Below are 19,821 nucleotides of genomic sequence, written 5' to 3'. Positions count from 1 at the left end.
CTGAAAATATTTGAGTTTGTAAGTTAGAAAGACTAGAAAGGTAAATTGGCATAAGGCCTTAATGCTAGATAACAGACTTTTCATTTGGAAAAAAAGGTGAGGGGTAATCATTAAGAGTTCAGAGACTAGAAAATTATCTGATAAGAGTGATACATTATGAATATACAGAAATTCCGACAAAAAAAAAAACCTGATTAAATACATAAATGGAAAGCTGGAGTAAGTCAGTCTATGGAGAATGATATTGTGGTAAAGGAGAATGAAGAGGATTTAATAACATATTGAGATGCCTATTATAAATAGACCTTCTTTTATTCACTTAATGCATCATCCAATAATCACATAAATTATTTGCTAACATCTGTCCTTCCCACCGGACCTATATTCTATGTGGACAGGATCTATGTAGATCTATTTTGCTCACCACCGTATCCACAGTGCCTAGTGCAGTCATTCAACAAATACTTGTTGAGTAAATGAAGTACTAGTGCAGACAAAAAAATTATTCTCTCCAGTTAGGTCATTTAAAAAGAAAAGTCTGTCTCTGAGCAGATCAAAGATAAATAGAATTTATAAATCATTGCTAGCACCTTTTTCTACAAGTAAAGGTTGGTGATCAGAGGCGCATTTACCATGAAGCTAATGAAGCTTAAACTTTATGATCACTCACCTGCTCAGATTCCTTCCAAAGCCCTGAATCTAATTTTGTATTCAGTATATTGTATTCTTTTTCTTACCTACCTATCTCAACCCCTCCCAACTGCATAAGCTTTCAGTCCAACAAAATTTGGGTCAGCCCTTTGTAATAAGTACTTTAAAATAAAATAAAAACTGAAACAACATCTCATGAGTACTCAAAGCAGCTAGCTGAAATAGAAGTAAAGTTTAATATTACCAAATCAATTGAAAATTCTAAAAAGGAAATTAAAGAAAGTTATTAACAAGTACGAGGTAAGAAATAAGGTATAATAATAGCTAGGAATCTAAGGAACTAATATGATGAAATCATAAATATTCCCCTACAACTAAGCATCTAATAAGGGACTTTTTAACCACATCAAAAGACACATATAGCTCTACATATATACTGGTAGTAAGGCAAAGAAGTGTCTAGTAAAACAGTTTTTAAAGTAACTTGAAACAATGCTTGAGAAGAAATAAGACTGAGGGTCACAGAAGAGAAAAAGGTCAAATTTAAACGTGGAGATAAAAAGCTACCACCTCCAGCTGCCTCCTTTGATTATTTCCAAATGGCAATCAGAGTCAGCAGCTGTTTTTCTCTTTTACATTTGAAAAGACAAATTGAAAAAAAGATACTCTGACTTAAGAAAAGCAAAAAAGTTCACAGGAATATTTTTCTGATAACTAGAATAAGTACTGCCTAAACAACGATATGCAATGCAAGTAGAACAAAAGGAGAAAGAAATAAAAGGAAAATAATGAGTTTGAACTTTAATAACATCTAATAAAAAATGCAGATAATACAGACACAATTATGCAATTTAATAAAAATTTGTTCAAGTTCTGCCTAATACCACCACTATAAATATTTTTAGGACAATTTATTGCAATATTAGGATTTATTAAAGGTTTTCTTCATATATTTTATCATAAATTCACTGATAACCACTGAGAAGTACTTCATTATCACAGTACTAAAAAATTACTTTGCACAAATACATGTTTTTATAATTTGTATTACTATAAAATTGAAATGATTACATGTGACCAATGTATCATGCAAGCCCTCAAGGAAAGAGTAACATTTCAGCTTTACTGTAAGAATGAAACTAAGGAGTCCATCATGTTGGAGAAGGAGAATGTGTGTAAAGAGCAGAGAGACAGAGGGAGCAGGGTGGGTTGTTAAAGAATGAAAAATATGTATATTTGCAGTAGAACAGAGCTACAGTTGCCATGAATCATTATATTTACATTAGAGCTATAAAACTTGGCTTTATATTTAGTGAAATAAAGCCTCTCTCAAAGACAACTTTATTTAACAGAAACGACCATAGTTCTAGTTATGAAAACACAGGCATTGCTTTACAAAAATAAAAAGAAAATAATAAATTGACTTACAAAGTTTCCTAAAAAGAAAAGAAGTATGGTTAGTCAAAAAATTCAATACACTGAAATTTTACACAGTAGTATGTAAAAAAATAAAAGAAAATCCTCATATAAATGAAGATAGTAAAACAAAATCAATATGTATTACCTTGGCTGGAGTATGAATCCATATTGCTGGGTTAAGAAGAATATGATCACACAATTGCTTTAGTAGGGGCATCCCATTCTGCAGATTACTTAGGTACTTTGAAAATGCAAGGCAAAGTTCAAGTACGGCTCTGCTGACATGGGATTTGGAAGACTGTGAAGAAAAGCAGTTCAAAGGTCACTAGCAATTCAAGGCAAAGTAAGAAAATTGGAGACTGTCAATACCAGAAAAAAGGTGGCCCATCAGCTCAAAGTTAAAGATGCCATAAGGCTCAATATCACATTTGCTCTAATAGAGGAATGGGACAAGGTGAAATGACAAAAGGCTATTTTAATTTAGGTAATATTGTGTAACCAACGAGACATACTTGCAGGCATAATTTAACTACTTAGTAGTCCAAGTCCATGACCTGCAAATTAAGAATCAAAAACATAAAGTATTTCATACTTTACCTTTTCAAGACTATATCCTATTACCAAGAAGCCTTTACAGGCAAGCATCTGCTCCTGCATTGCAATTGAGTTCTTCAACAACTCCATGATAAAAGACAGCAAGGTTGAACTGGAAAAGAAAAAAGACAATGGTTTGAAAAAACATAATTTCTATAAAAAAAAAAAAAAACTCACAGAGATTAATAAGTTATTTTTGCAAGAAAACTGAAGTTCTACTAAAACTACCTCCAACATTAATTTTAGGAAAAGAATTTTAATACAGTAATTGGAGTTAATCAAATATTTATTTCATTAACTTTATCAAAAACATATAACTCAATGAATTAGTTAGAAACAATATGACAGACATGAAATAGAGAGTTGGCAATGTATAAAAACAAGAAACAGAAATAGTATATTAATAAGTATTTTAAGGCCTTGAAGAAAAAATATAACTAGGATAAGCAGGAGATTCAGGAGCCAAAGGGAAGAAAAAGAAGTTTGGAGCAAAAGAATTAGGGTGGAAATACTCAAAATGGATTATGGCTTCAGGCTGTCCTAGTTTGAATGGAACAGATGGATCATGAAAGAGAAGATGGGAAAGTAAAGTTAAATTGGAGACCAACTTGAGGGTCTTGAACACTAATTAAAGAGACTTGTTCACGATACAACATGAAAATTGTAATTCACCAATCTTGAAGACTTTTTAAACTGAAAAGGGCCATAGCTATGCTCCAATCCCCATAACTTTTAGAGATTCCCAAAAGGGAAGGGAACAACCTAACTGTTATCTCCTACTTAAATGCTCTCAAAGATTCCTACAAAGAAAGAGCACATACTGTGCCAACCTCCTCCTCACCTCAGTGCTTTTAAAGACCAGCAATTACAATAGAGATGTTGAAAAAATAAAAAGGATAACCAAGGAAAAGGACTTAGTCCCTGCTATGAAGGTTTTAGAATAGGACACAAGAAAATTCTGTAAGATAAAACAAAGATAATTTTCTTTTTGCTACTTTAAAGGTAGTCAACAAATATTAATTCCTTTTTTAAAAGTAGTACTTTTCTTGCCTAAACATAATCTTGGGGAAATCATTGCATCATTTATTATGTACATTGATACTAAACAACAAGTTACATATAAAAACACAAAGACTGAGAATTTCAAAAGGAGAGATTGGAAAACTTACTTAAATATGTTGAAAAATAAATGAAAGATAATTATTTTACAATAAATAGTTTCACTAGAAAATATAGGTTCAAAATCAGCTATGAGAATTCATTTAAACATCCCATTCCATGTCTTATAATTTATTCTAGAATTCATGTGCCCCGTCTTTCCTAGATGCAATACAACAGAAGAGACAAAATGGACCAAATGTTCAATCTAAAATCAAAAATGACTAAATCACCTCTTATCAAGCCCCATCAAATATGCTGGCTTTCAATTGGTTACATGCATTCAGTTATGAATAATTAAAATATAAAAAGCTAAATTCCCACAACTGCCAAGTAACAAATTAAAATATCTTTTCCATTAGAACTTCTGACAAAACTTTTTACTGATAAATCCATTAATTATCACCAGATATACCTCTATTCTAAAGCAAATTTCCTGTTTTTTGTGTTTCCGTATTTTACTGATAAGCAACAATCTAAATTTACACTAATAATACTGAAATAAATTAATACTATTTGTAGTTTGCAAATTTCTTAAATATATATTATCTCTTTTAACATTACAACAAACTGAAAGGCAGAGAAGATGAAGTGCAGCTCAACTATAATGAAAGCAATTCTCACACCAAATTAAAGGAAAAAAAATATACTCACCATATAGTTAAGTCAACTTCATCAGATAAATATTGCCTATAATCCAATTGTGCAAAAAGTGGAAAAAGCACTTGTACTCCTCCAATTGAATGCATGGCACTTTGGATGGAATGTGTTAAAACTGCCTTCACATCCTTATAAAATAGAAGACATAGTAAAAGTTCCAGTAATTCATTTTCCAAAACAATTACAAATGAAGCACAAAATCCAAGAACACTAAAATGTTAAATTCCATGTGTTTAATAAAAGCTACTATATATACCTCAAATATACATCAGAACTTATCCTTAAAAATATTTTTAAAAGATCATAGTTAGTACCTGGAGCATGAGTGCATGCGGTGAATGAACAAAAATGGAAGGATTATCCTTAGGGGATGACTCCAGGCAGAGCTGGGCATCTGTAGCCCGAGGATTGTATGTGAATGCAATGGCATTTGAGAGTTTGCCATCATACAATAAAAGTTTGTGATGTTCAGCAAGAAAGAGGTCGCTTTCTGCTTTGAATTTAAATGTGCCCTAAGAATTAACAGAAAAGAGAAGAGTTAATGTAGTAAGCCACAAAAAGGAAATCTAAATACAAATCATCACTGGTATAAACATGTAAGGAGAAATATCATTGATAATTTTTCTAACAAAATCAAATAGGAAGTCCTAGGTTATTTAATTACTTTCAAAATAGGCTGAAGTCATTTTAAAGCTGAAATGGGAACCAACTCCAAGAAATCCAAGACTAGGATAAAAATAAAATTGAACATTTTAACTATAACCACTGAAAGCACTTGAAGAAATATCTCCGAGAGCTTATGAATTTTTCAATACTGCCTTAAAAATAAAATATGGGGACCTCTTATATTTACTGAATGCAACATTTTAAAAAAAGAGAGAGAGAGAGAAAATAAAATAAAATATGAATCACAACAGGAAGATTCTTTACCCCTCTGATTTTACATGAAACTTTTAAAGGGATGTTATTAAACATATGATGATCCATTTCATTTTTCTAAAATTTCTATGTCTTAAATAAACTCCTGACAAATTTTTAAGCACACATTTAAAAGTTGTAGAGAAAGCAATTAATAGTGGGGATAAATGCCATCAGAGAGAATGCCTTCTGGGCAAACTAAAAAAGATAACCTGTTTGTCACTTTTTATCAAATAATAGCCATGTGATTTTGGAGAGTATATAGTCCATTTTCCAGAGGCATAAGAAGACCAAAGAAATTTACCAATGATTACAGTCTACAATATTAACTTGTGACAAAGGAAAACATGGAAACCAACCCAAGAAAAAAATATTGCAGGTCCACATTTTCAATGCCTATTTTTTTCTTTTTTTTTTTTTTAAAGAAACATCTAAACAGACACATTTTATTTGAATTCTGTGTGGAATTTAGGGATATATTTATTCCTAGTAACAAGTCACTTTACTGATTTCTTTAAAAATCACCCTAAAAATAGAGTAATTATAAAATCAGTAAAATTATTTTTCACACTCAGCAGAAAACCTGACTCAAATTAAAGAAGCAAAAATCAACTATTTATCAAAATGGTACATATTAATTACTATAACTTGGATAACTTAAATTTTCAAGAAAGAACATATCTTTAATGGAAATTTATCTAAATTTTAAGAATTTAAAATTACTAACAGTAACTCAAAATTATCAAAAATTTGAAAAAAATGAGTCGCAAAGCTTTAAATTATAATAGATATTTTCTACAGTGAATTTTAAGACATTCATATTTTAATATATGTTTGAAAGGAAATATCTGTAACTGCCATACAAAATAATTTAGCCAGGTTCCACAAACAAGTCGGAAAAAATAACTCATGAAATAATGATACAATTTAGTTAAGAGACATGGCCAAACCTAAGTACTGGAAAAATTCACAGGAAGTTCTGCTAACTTTGGAAGATTAATATGTAAATATAGCTGGCATCATTAATAAAAATCAAAACAATGCATTTTCAAAGGACTTAATGCAACACAGTACTTCAATAAACAGAATATACAAAGTAAACATTCAAGCCTTCATTTCTTTTGAAGTATTTTTTAAAGCCTTAAATTACTTAATCAATTGCAATGTATTCCATTCCTGTGGGCCTGTTTATTTTCCATTCCTGTGCTATACCTTTAAAAAGTTTTGAGGAATTCCTTAAGCCAAGGAATATACTACATGACAGATTTTAACAGAAGTAATGAATAATTCTATTATTATCAGTTTCTTACCTAAACATCATTTTTAGTACAGTTTATCACTATCTAACCATTCGAGTAAGGATAATAAAAGCTAGTTATATATTAAAGGTTATTATCAGTAAAATTTTTGTCCTAGTTTATATTATGTACTAAAGTCAGAAATTTTTGCTACCCATTTACCACGAATGTGTATCCCTCTAGGACCAAGTATAATTTTCAAGTGGGGATAATGAAATCAGGGATTTTGAATCTTTTTTTTTTTCACCTTGTTATAAAAAAAAAAAAAGTCATTCTACTCAAGCCAAGATTTTAGATAAGATGAATATATTCCTTTCATAATTTAAAAAAAAAAATTATGTTAGAATCCAATATAGTACAAATCCCTAATCCCAAGCACAAGACAAGCAATGGTTTTACATTAACTAGGTAAAACAAGCACCTTTTAAGATTCTAGAAAAGGAATCTTCTGAAAACTAACATTACCCACTGTCTAGTGATTCTAAGAAGTTTACTCAAAGAAGACAAAGAGTTGGCACAATGGGCAGGCGTGGCAAGCTGACACAACAAGAAGACACAACAAGAGACATAACAAAAAAAAAACACAGTGAGAGACACAACAAAACAGGGAGCAGAGCTTCTGGTGCCTCCTAAAGAAGACCGCAAGCGAGAAGCAGAAGTGACTCAACTGATAGAGCAATCTGCCTACCATATGGAGGGTCCAGGGTTCAATACCCAGGGCCTCCCGACCCGTGTGGTAAGCTGGCCCTCACACAGTGTTGCCACATGCAAGGAGTTCCATGCCACGCAAGGATGCCCCCGCGTAGAGATGTCCCACACACAAGGAGTACGCCCCACAAGGAGAGTGGCCCCACGTGAAAAAAGCATAGCCCGCCCAGGCGTGGCACCGTATACACGGAGAGCTGACGCAGCAGGATAATGTAACAAAAAAAAAAAGAGATGCAGTTTCCCAGTACCGCCTGACAATGCAGGCAAACAAAGAAGAACACACAGAGAGCAAACAACCAGGGAAAAGGGGAGAGAAATAAATAAAATAAATCTTAAAAAACAAAAAAAAAGAACATTCCTTTTAAAAAAGAAGACAGCAAGCTGACATGACCGGCAGCGAGCTGGCGCAACAAAATGACACAACAAGAGATACAGGGAGGAAAAACACAATGAGAGACACAACAAGTTAGGGGGTCGAAGTGGCTCAGGCAATTGGGGGCCTCCCTCCCATACTGGAAGTCCCAGGTTCAGCTGGCTCCCAGTGCCTCCTAAAGAAACAAAGGAAGATGAAGAGACACAGCAAATGCAGACAATGAGGAGGTGGGGGAAATTAATTAATTAATTAATTAATTTAAAAAGTTTTTTTTAAAATAGACCCACTTAGTCATGGTGGATAATCCTTTGATATGTTGCTAGATTTCACTTCCTAGTATTTGTTGTGGATATTTCCACTTATTTTCAACAAAATACTGGCAAACCAAATGCAGCAATATATAAAAAGGATTATATAACATTACAGAGACAGATTTAAATTAAAGACAAAAAGCAAGTTTGGTTTGCCATCTGAACAGCAACCAGTGTAATACACTATATTAATAGTATAAAGGACAAAAATCACATGATCATCTTAGTAGAAGCAGAAAGAACATTTGATAAAAAGCAACATCCCCTCATAATAAAAACATTCAAGGAACTAGAAATAGAAATGAACTTCTTCAAACTCGCAAAGCTATGAAAACTCATAGCCAAACTCATATTTAATGGTGAAAGACTGAATCCCTCACCCCTAGGAACAGGAGGGAAAAAAAACGGAAATATCCATACTTACCACTTTCAATACAACATTGTAATTGAGGTTCTAACTATAGCATTAGGCAAGAAAAATAAATGAATGACCTCAATTGGAAAAGAAAGCATAAAATATCTATATTTGCAGAAGACATGATCCTGGATAGAGAAAACCTAAAGAAGGGGATACACACACAGTGTAGCAGTTTGGTATTGTTTATGAACTTCAAAAATAGATATTGGATTATGTTTGTAAACTGGTCTGTTCCTCTAGGCATAATTAGATTATACTGGATTCAGAGGTTTCACTTTTACAGATTAAATAATGATTTAGGCTTTGATTGGGCCACATCAGGACATTGCATCCCTGCCCTTTGGTGGGCAAGAACTTACAGAGAAACACATGGCAGAAAAGAGAATTTGGAGTTTGATATTGGACCCCAGGAAGCAAACACACAGAGAAGCGGGAAACGGACTTGGCTCAGTGGTTAGGGCGTCCATCTACCACATGGGAGGTCCGCGGTTCAAACCCCGGGCCTCCTTGACCTGAGTGGAGCTGGTCCATGCGCAGTGCTGATGCACGCAAGGAGTGCCCTGCCACGCAGGGGTGTCCCCGGCATAGGGGAGCCCCACGCGCAAGGAGTGCACCCGTAAGGAGAGCCGCCCAGCGTGAAAGAAAGTGCAGCCTGCCCAGGAATGGCACCGCCCACACTTCCCGTGCCGCTGACGACAACAGAAGCCTACAAAGAAACAAGACGCAGCAAATAGACACAGAGAACAGACAACCGGTGGACAGGGGGTGGGGGTGGGGGAATTAAATAAAATAAATAAATGTTTAAAAAAAAAACAAAAACACACACACAGAGAAGCAGATATGTGAGGAAGGAGAGAAGGCTCCATTATACATGGCAGAGACCTGAGGAAGAGCGACTAGCCATTAGCCTGATACTCTACAGCTGACTTGTGGAGAAAACAGAGCAGCTGAGTCTAGAGAGAAATAAGTCCCATGAGAGAGACTAGACTTATCCCAGTCTACGGCTGATATTGGAAGAAGGTGAGACCATGGAACCTTAAGAGAAAGAGGAAGAGGAAGCCTGAACCCTTGCAGACATTGGCAGCCATTTGCTCCAACACATGGCAACAGACTTCGGTGAGGGAAGTAACTTAGCTTTATATCCTGGTAATTTTAAGCTTCTACCCTAGATAAATACCCTTTATAAAGGCCAACAGATTTCTGGTATTTTGCATCAGCACCCCTTTGGCTGACTAATACACACACATACAAGCTATTAGAGGTAATCAGTTAGTATAGCAAGCTTGCAAGATAAAATATAAACATAAAAAAAACTATTGTATTTCTATGTACCACCAATGAAAAATTTGAAATGATATTAAGAAACAGCATCAAAAAGGAAAAATATTTAGGTTAATTTAACAAAAGAAATATAAGACTTGTTCACCAAAACCTATAAAACATCAATGAAAGAAATTAAAGAAGACTTCAATAAATGAAAAGACATAATAGGGAAGTGGATATGGCTCAAGCAATTGAGCTCCCACCTACCACATGGGAGGTCTGGGTTCAGTTCCCAGTGCCTCCTAAAGAAGTCAAGCAAGACAGCAAGCTGTCAAGACAAGATGATGCAAAAAGAGACACAAGGAGGGAAGCATAATGAGAGATACAGCAATGCAGGGAGCGTAGGTGGCTCAAGGGAATAGAAGCCTCCCTTCCCCAGGTTCAGTTCCCAAAGCCTCCTAAAAGGAAGATGAGCACACAATGAACAGACGAAGCAAATGCAAACAATAAGGGGGTGGGGAGAAATAAATAAGTAAAAAATAAATCTTTTATTAAAAGAAGGACATACCACGCAACTAGGTTAGAAGCTTAATATTAAGATGGCAATATTCTCTAAATCCACAAAAAATACCTATCAAAATCCTAGATGTCCTTTTTGCAGAAACTGACAGGCTGATCTTAAATGGAAATGTAGGGACCCAGGATAACCAAAATAATCTTGAGAAGGAAAAACAAAGTTGAAGGACACACATTTCCTGATTTCAAAATGTCCTACAAAGATACAATAATCAAGATTGTGTGGTGCTGGCATAAAAACAGACATAAATGGACTAAAATTAAGAGTCCAGAAATAGATACTAGCATTTATGGTCAAATGATTTTCAACAAGTTTTCCAAGATATTATTATTTAATAATCATATTTAGTTGTGGAAGACAGAATGCTACCCCCCAGCCCCCACCAAATCAGGATCAAGGCAAGATATCCATTCTCCACTTTCATTCAGCAGTTTACTGGAGGTCCTATCCAGTGCAAGTGGGGCAGGAAAAGAAATGTAAAAATAAAACTTGCACGCAACATGAACTTAAATGTATAAAATTCTAAAACATCTACAGAAAGAGCTACTTAAATTAAAAAAACAAGTTTAGCAAGGTTTTAGGTTAATATATCAACGAAGTTCAATTATATTTCTATATGCTAAGAACATTAATTTTTTAAAAAACATAACATAATATCATCCAATAAACACAAAATATGCAGGGATATATTTAACAAAATATATAGAAGACCTACACAATAAAAACGATAAGACATTGCTGAGAAAATTTAAAAACCTAAATAAACAAGAGATATACTATGCTCATGGATTGGAAAACTCAGTAAGATGTCAAGTTTTCCCATATTCATCCAATGCAATCCCAAATAAAATCCCAGGAAACTATTTTGTGGAAATTGATAGCTGGCTCTAAAATGTATACAGAAACACAAAGGACCTAGAAAAACCAAAACAATTTTGAAAATTAAGGAGAATGTTAGACTTCCCATTTTCAAGAATTAGTATAAAGTTATAATATTAAAAGTGTGGTATGACCTAGGAAAAAACATATAAATCAACAGACTAGAATAGTCCCGAAGATGCCAAGGTAATGCAATGAAGAGAGAAAAGTAATAATCAAAAAATAGTGCTGGAACAACTGGGTAACCTTATGAAAAAAAAATGAACCTTCACCTTTACCTCACACACCTAACATTTAAACCATAGGCATAAATGAAAAAGATATAACTATTAAAATTATAGAAACCATTAGAGAAAATCTTTACAACACTGGAGTAGACCAATGTTTCTTAGGACACACCAAAAAGCAGAATCCTTAAAAAAAAAAGATAAACTAGAATTTATCAAAATAAAATTCCTTTGCTTTTCAAAAGGTATTATTAAAACAACAAAAAGGTAAGACAGACTGGGGAAAACTATTTGGAAATCATATATATGATAAAAGACTTACATGTAGAATGAATAAAAAAACCTCAACTCTCAAATAAGAAAATGAACAACCCAATAAAAAAATGGACAAAATTTTGAATAGATACTTCACAAAAGATCTGCAAATGGCAAATAAGCAATGAAAAGATCTTCAAATCTGTAGTTACAAGAGTAATACAAACTACAATGAGGGAAGTGGATTTAGCTCAACTGATAGAGCATCCGCCTACCACAAAGGAGGTCCAGAGTTCAAACCCCGGGCCTCCTGACCCGTGTGGTGAGCTGGCTCACGCGCAGTGCTGATGCGCACAAGGACTGCCATGCCATGCAGGGGGCTCCCCGCATAGTGGAGCCCCACGTGCAAGGAGCGTGCCCCTCAAGGAGAGCCACCCTGCAAGGAGAGCAGCCTGCCCAGAAGGGGTGCCACACATACATGGAGAGCTGACATAGCAAGATAACACAACAAACAGAGACACAGATTCCAGGTGCCACTGACAAGAATGCAAGCAAACACAGAAGAACATATAGCGAATGTACACAGAGAGCAGTCAATGGGGTGGGGGGAGAGAGAGAAATATCTAAAAAATCAATCTTTAAAAAAATTGAAAAAAAAAAAAACACCACAGTGAGGTACTGGTATGCATCCACTCAAATGTCCAATATTAAAAAGACTGACAATACCACATGTTAACAATGTAAAGCAAGGATGTGATCTCATAACCTGCTTCTGGGAAGGTAAAAGTATACAGCCACCTTAGAAAAGAGTTTGGCAATTTTGATTACCATGCCGTTTAGAAATTTCTTAGGTATTTACAAAATGAAACACATATCTACACGTACTTTTACACCAATGTTCATAGTAGCTTATGCACAGAGGCAAAAACTGGACACAACCAAATGTTATCAACAGATGTGAATTTTAAAATTATGATATATTCATACAATGGAATACTACTCATGAGGCAACAAAAAGGAGTTACTGACATAAAACAACATAGATAAATCTCGATACTTGCTGAAAAAAACTAAGACTCAAAAAAGCATATATTGGTATATGGGCGGGAGGTGTGGAGAGTGGGGCATATGGGAATCCCTTATATATTTTTTATGTAACATTTTATATAATTAAGTATCTTTTAAAAATAAATTTTAAAATATACTTTAAAAAGAGCATATAATGGATGATCTCATTCACTAAGGAAAACAAATCAAATCAATAGTGAAAAAATATAAATTAGTGGTGGTCAATCAACAGGAATGAGGTGGGACTGGATAGGTAGAAGGAACTGACTGAAAGGAGGTGATAAAAATGTTCTATTTTTTGATTGTTGTGGAAGTTATACTTATGCCAAAACTCAATTAAAATATTATTTTATTGTATATAAATTTTATGTAAAATAACACAATAAAGTTGGATTTTTTTTTAAAGGAACAAAGCAAACATTAAGTCACCCTCTGCAACCAAACCCCACATTATCAATGGCTTAACCTTGAGATTCTCAAACTTTACCAGTTCATGTCATTCTTAGCATATCCTTAATTTTTGCCTGGAACTCTAAACCAAAATAGTAAACATTTCTGTTTATTACCTGGTTTGGTCCAAACAACTTTATACCCTAACAATTTAGCACCCATTGGAAAAAAAAACAATGCACAAATTGACAGAAAATATTTTTCACTTCATTCTTAAATAAGCAAAAGTACTTAATGGGAAGTATACACATCCTGGACATTGCACAAATCCTCAAACCTTGGAATCAAATTGCACACTGTCACCCTCATTTCTGGGTCCAAACTGATTTTCACAGAGTACTTGCTGTTCATCACAGCAATTGCCAAAAATTGAGCTATGCAAAGACATGATAACATCAAAGAAATGTATCATGAACTAAAATTGAAACCTGAGCTAGTAGTTTGTTTAATATCTCATCTATATCATCATTAATGCTATGTTTACCTCAAAATTTAATATAACTTTAGCATCCCAGTGTCTTCCCTACAGAAGTTCTCTGGTTGCATCAACAAAAATATTGGTAACCCAAGGTAATTCACCTCATGCATCACCCACCTTCAAATCAAGCTCATCTAACATTAATTAAGCAGTGAGGAGTTAAGTAAAGTACCTTGTATCCCAGGCCCAACTGATAAATAGCAAAAATCTGAGCTGCATTAAGAGCTTCACTAAAAAGGTACACTGCAGTCATCTGACCACAGAACACTCTATTAGCATCTGCCGTTTCTGAGGAGCCCAGGAAGCATTTGTCATACGTCTGTGAAATAAAACAGAAGATTTTATTAAAGAAAAACCAAAAAGTTCTCTCCTCCAGAAATAATAAAAACTTACACTGATATAAACATTTTGTCCATTCTAATCTATAATTTGAATAGATAAGATAGTTCATTTAGCATTTCTCTTCTTTCATTCCCTTCTGGAGTAGAGATCAGGAAAGACATCATAGGAAATGAGATACAATTTTTCCAAAGTACAATAAACAAAATTTGATGACTAACCAGATCTAGAAAAAAGTATCAGACAAATCATTATGGAACTTGACCCATACAAAGACCCATACAGAAGTACAGGCATTGGACCAAATAGAAAAATAATGAGTTAGGTTTGGGATATACTGCATTGTCCTTTTCTGTGAGTTAATATAGACAGAGTTAAAAATCAGAAAAGCAGTTGTCAATAGGGTCCTGTAAGTTGGGTGAAATGTTAAAAGTCGGAAAAACAGATTTTTGCAGACATTGAGATATAAAGTCATGAGAGTAGAAACAATCTCTCAAAAAGGAATGTATAAATCAAGAAAAGGTCCTTTTTTTCGCCTAACATAGAAAAATCCTCTTAAAAATGTTCACGTTGCAAATGACACATTTTTCTTAAATCATGTGCAAAACATAGAGAAAAAAAGAAGCTATCTGTGCCTAATTAAAACTAATATTTCAAACTGTGAAATTACTGATATGAATGTTGAAAAAATTCTACATTTTGACATTAGAGAATATAGAGAATTTATTACCATTTGGGGTCTGAAGTCAGACAACCTAGGCCAAATCCCTACTTTACATAATGCTGACCTTTACAGGTTACTTAACCTCTCTGTGCTTCAGTCTCCATATCTGTTAAATTGAAATTATAATAGTACTTATCTCATAAAGTCACTGGGAGTTTTAGAAAATAAAGTAATTGATCACAATATTGAAATACAAGAAGCAGTCAATAAAACTTATTGAAGAAAAAATCAGGTTGCAAAACCATATACATATTTGAACCCTTCTTATATTTAAGAAATGAGAGCTAAATTTACTGAGCACTTATTCAAGACACTCTTAGTTGAGCATATCATTTAATCATCACAACAACCTTCTGATGTATTTGAGAAACTAAGGCTTAATAAGTTAATTAAGTTCATACCATCACTGACAGAGCAGTGATTCAAACCTAGATCTGTCTGAAACAAGAATCTGACCTCTGATGGTTAACATTATTCAAAATGTAAACATTAGTTTGTAATTAGAGGTAAAAACAAAGGCATTTTTATTTCATTCTAACCTATGGATTTCTTTTGGAACCCTGAAAAAAAATTAAAACATAATTGGTAGCTGTAGCAGCTATATAAAAAAGTTATAAGCATGCATTATCCAGCTCATTCATAAAAACTAAAAAGTTCATTGTATTTTATATACATATATATGTATTTTTTAGGAGGTACTGGGGATTGAATTCAGGACCTCATACAAGCAAAAAAGGTGCTCAACCACTAAGCTACACCCACTTCCTGTAGGTTTATTTTGATCAATGACCCATGGAACCAAATGCTTTCAAGATACTGCCAGTTACCTATACATCTTTATCTATACCCTATTCAGTATAATTTTAAAAGTTGGACTGTGAAATATCTTAATGACCCATTAACACAGTTTTATTTTATTAATGAATTAAAATGCTAAACAAATTATGATTAGAAAAAGTCACCATTGTGCTAGTCAATAATTTATATTCAAGTTCCAAAATTTATTTGAATAGCCCATGTTTTAAAAATAATTTTTTTACTGTAACATTTTCAAACTACTTACATCACCAGTGTTGACAAACCATGTTATCTCTCCGTAGGAAGCTAGCTCACCATTCACATAACATCGAAGCTCACTGTTCTTCCAACGGTTATAAATATGCACTATAGTTACCATATACCACTGAGTAAGCAAAAACAAATAAAATAGATAATCTTTACAATAACTAAGCCATATAGATAATAAAAAGTAAAACTAAAGGATAAATTGCAATTAAACATAAAAATAAAATAATAACTACCTTTATTAAATTCACTATTCTACCTCTAGAAAAAGTAATTATTGGGGATGCTCTGAAAAGATACAAACTTAACCTCTAAATTATTTTTCCAGCTTTTATTATGAAAACTTTAAAATGCACAAAAATGTTGAAAGTCTACTACAAATACCCTCTCCCACCTGAATATATTCCACAATTGTTAACATTTGCTATATTTGTTCTACACACACACACACACACACACACACACATACATATCCACCTTGTTATGAACCATCCATTAATTTCTACTTTTTAAGGTACAAAAGAAAGCACATACTAAATTTCCACAACTAACATAATAGCCACTGATATTTTTACCCAGTACTCCCTTAAATTCTATAGGTAACTATCCAATCTTTTTATTATCGAAAATAGAGAATTTAACAGCTATCCAGAAACTCAAACCTCATTTTCTGACACAGTATAAACATAGTTGTGATATACAACACCTTATGCCAACAACATTAAAACAAAGCATCTTTAAGGCTAGCATAACTTGTTAACTATGACTAAATAAGTTCACATACCTTTTGGGGCTTGAAATCAAATTTCACACAGTGTTGAAAGCCTTTTCCTTTGGACTTTATTGATGTTATAATCAAACAGCCTCCAACAAAGTGAGCAGAATAACCAAGACCTTTGCTAGTTCTGAAACTACGAAAAATAAGTTTTCATTTTACCTCTAAATATTTTTCTCATCTCCAAAGTAAAGTAATAACATTAGTTAGATACAGAAATACATACCAATATAAATACGGTTTATCCTTATCCACATTGATATTATTTACAGGATCCATTCTAAGCCAGGTATGAAAAGTAAAGCCATTCTGGTATGGCCATTTGGCTATAGGAGGTAATGCAATAGCCTAAATAAAAGAAATTTTGAATTACTTACTCACAAGAAAAATGTTATTAAAATAATGAAAATGAGATTTTTCAATGCTATATGTTATTTCTACTATATCATATTATTCTTCTATGTCATGATTAAAATATCTGGAAGAAGACTACTGATTTTCCTATAATGATGTCAATTTAATTAAATAGAATATTCAGTATGACTTGCTGGACACACTGGACTTGTCTTCTTCTTTTCTTAGAATGAACATATCCAAAGAGATTCCAAATAAAAGACGGAGGTAGAGATATCAAGGGAAATTTGTTGCAGAATGTTGAAGACTTAAAAAGGATGAACAAGAAAGAGAAAGGTAAGGGGAAAAAGTTTGGTATATACTTCATATTTTAACCATAAATGCAAACTGAAGGCAATTCATTTGTAGTATTTTTTGAGTAGCATTCAGAAGTCACGACACAAACGGCTTTACCACTTGGTTAAAAATTTCTACTCAAAAGATCAAAATACATAATGGAAGGGACTCAGAGAAGCCCAAAGAATCTTAACAAAAATGAACAAAGTGGGAGTACGTGAACTTCCAATTCCAAAACTTACTACAAAGATACAGTAATCAAGACATTGTGATATTGCCATAAAGACAAACATAAAGGTCAATGGAATCAATTTAAGAGCCCAAAATTAAACCCTTACATTTAAGATCAATTGATTTTTAATACGAGTGCCAAGAAAATTCACTGGGGGAAGAACTGTTTTCTGACAAATTGTCCTGGTAACCTGGTTATCTACATGCAAAAGACTATAGGTGACCTCTCCATACACCATGCAAAAAAATTAATTCCAATGAATCATAGACCTAAATATAAGAGCTAAAACTATAAAATCTGATAAGGAAACAAAATAATAAAGCTTTGTGACTCTGGGTTAGGGAAAGTCCTCTTAGACACAAAACCAAAAGCATAAGAAACAAAAGAATAGGGAAACGGACTTTGGCCCAGTGGTTAGGGCGTCCGTCTACCATATGGGAGGTCCGCGGTTCAAACCCCGGGCCGCCTTGACCCGTGTGGAGCTGGCCATGCGCAGTGCTGATGCGCGCAAGGAGTGCCGTGCCACGCAAGGGTGTCCCCCGCGTGGGGGAGCCCCACGCGCAAGGAGTGCGCCCGTGAGGAAAGCCGCCCAGCGTGAAAAGAAAGAGCAGCCTGCCCAGGAATGGCGCCGCCCACACTTCCCGTGCCGCTGCGACAACAGAAGCGGGTGCCGCTGACGACAACAGAAGCGGACAAAGAAACAAGACGCAGCAAACAGACACCAAGAACAGACAACCAGGGGAGGGGGGGAAATTAAATAAAATAAATAAATCTTTAAAAAAAAAAAAAAAAGAAACAAAAGAATAAATAGATAAATTGAACATAAAAAGTTAAAACTTTTGTGCTTGAAAGACACCATCAAGAAAGTGAAAATACAAGAACAGAATGGGAGAAAATATTTGTGAATAATATATCCTAAAAAGGGACTTGTATCCAGAATATATAAAGAACTCTTCCAAGTCAAAAAAACGACAGCCCAACTGGAAAATGCGCAAAGGATCAGACTGACATTTCACCAAAGATATACAAAAGGCCAAAAAACAAAGGAAAAGATGCTTAATGTTATTAGTCATTAGAGAATTACATATAAAACCGCAATGAATTCCCACTAGGAAGACTTATTTAAAGTCAAATGTGGAGAATTAGAGAAAATGGAACTCTCATACACTGCTAGTGGGATTTTCAAATTCTGAAGCCACTAGAGAAAACAAATTGACAGTTCCTCAAACTGTTAAATATGGAATATGTCAGTGAGACAGTTACCTGCTCAATTCCCCCACAGAAGCTTTGAAAAACCTGTTAAGAAATGGCAGAAACATCCTTCTCAAGTAACAGAAAACAAAAGACTGTAGTAACAGGGCAAGTGCCAAATCAAAAGCAAGTCTTCTTAAAAGTGGTAGGATCATGTGGCACCCTGGCCGGCTACTTCCTAAGGAGCCAGCATGAGCTCCCACTGCAGACCCCTGATCCCACTTAAAGAGGGAGCAGAGTGACCCACATATGCTGGGGGCATATATGTCTGCTCCAAAGTGTCTGGTGGTTGCCTGAGGGACTCTCTGTTCCAGAACTTGTCCTGAGCTCTCTACAGAATGCTATGGGAGGGAAGCGGACTTGGCCCAGTGGTTAGGGCGTCCATCTACCACATGGGAGGTCTGCTGTTCAAACTCCGGGCCTCCTTGACCCGTGTGGAGCTGGCCCACATGCAGTGCTGATGCGCGCAAGGTGTGCTGTGCCATGCAGGGGTGTCCCCCGCGTAGGGAAGCCCTATGCACAAGGAATGCACCCCGTAAGGAGAGCCACCCAGCACGAAAGAAAGTGTAGCCTGCCCAAGAATGGCGCCGCACACACAGAGAGCTGACACAACAAGATGACCCAACAAAAAGAAACACAGATTCCCATGCTGCTGACAACAACAAAGCAGGCAAAGAAGAACATGCAGCAAATAGACAAAGAGAAGAGACAACTGGGGCAGGGGGAAAGGGGAGAGAAATAAATAAATAAATCTTAAAAAAATAAAAAAAAGAATGCTATGGGAGAGGAGTCAAGTCATATTGCCTGGGACAAGGGATTACTGGCTGTAGGACATACACAGCAGTGCCCAGGACTGTGAGGAAACGCTTTCTTAGGGAAGTAGGGACATTTGTATGTGTGTAAAGGGGAGATTCACGGGGACACCAGCACATGCCCCAGACAAGACCCACACTCAGAAAAGATTAGAAAAGCCCCTGTGCTTTGGCCTGGAGTTATTCTCAGGCAAAACACTGTACGGAAAGCCCTGAAGGTGAGAGCAC

General features: G+C 34.7%; 1 protein-coding gene across 4 annotated transcripts in view; it reads right to left on the bottom strand.

Moving 5' to 3' along the window:
* Positions 1-19,821, bottom strand: part of LRBA (LPS responsive beige-like anchor protein) — an 891,557-nt gene that overhangs the window by 761,362 nt on the left and 110,374 nt on the right. For all 4 annotated transcript variants that reach the window (XM_058282502.1, XM_058282620.2, XM_058282452.2 and 1 more), the window contains exons 6-13: positions 16,835-16,956; positions 16,618-16,744; positions 15,832-15,951; positions 13,878-14,024; positions 4,797-4,994; positions 4,477-4,610; positions 2,668-2,776; positions 2,216-2,368 (exon numbers count right to left, since the gene is read on the bottom strand). In XM_058282502.1, the coding sequence (XP_058138485.1) occupies positions 2,216-2,368; positions 2,668-2,776; positions 4,477-4,610; positions 4,797-4,994; positions 13,878-14,024; positions 15,832-15,951; positions 16,618-16,744; positions 16,835-16,956 (1,110 nt within the window). The remainder of the gene's footprint in view (positions 1-2,215; positions 2,369-2,667; positions 2,777-4,476; positions 4,611-4,796; positions 4,995-13,877; positions 14,025-15,831; positions 15,952-16,617; positions 16,745-16,834; positions 16,957-19,821) is intronic.

This window comes from Dasypus novemcinctus, chromosome 1 (genome assembly GCF_030445035.2).
Source record: "Dasypus novemcinctus isolate mDasNov1 chromosome 1, mDasNov1.1.hap2, whole genome shotgun sequence".
Classification (NCBI taxonomy): domain Eukaryota; kingdom Metazoa; phylum Chordata; class Mammalia; order Cingulata; family Dasypodidae; genus Dasypus; species Dasypus novemcinctus.
The sequence above is the reverse complement of the archived record's forward strand: the minus strand, read 5'-3'. Positions and strand labels throughout refer to the sequence as shown.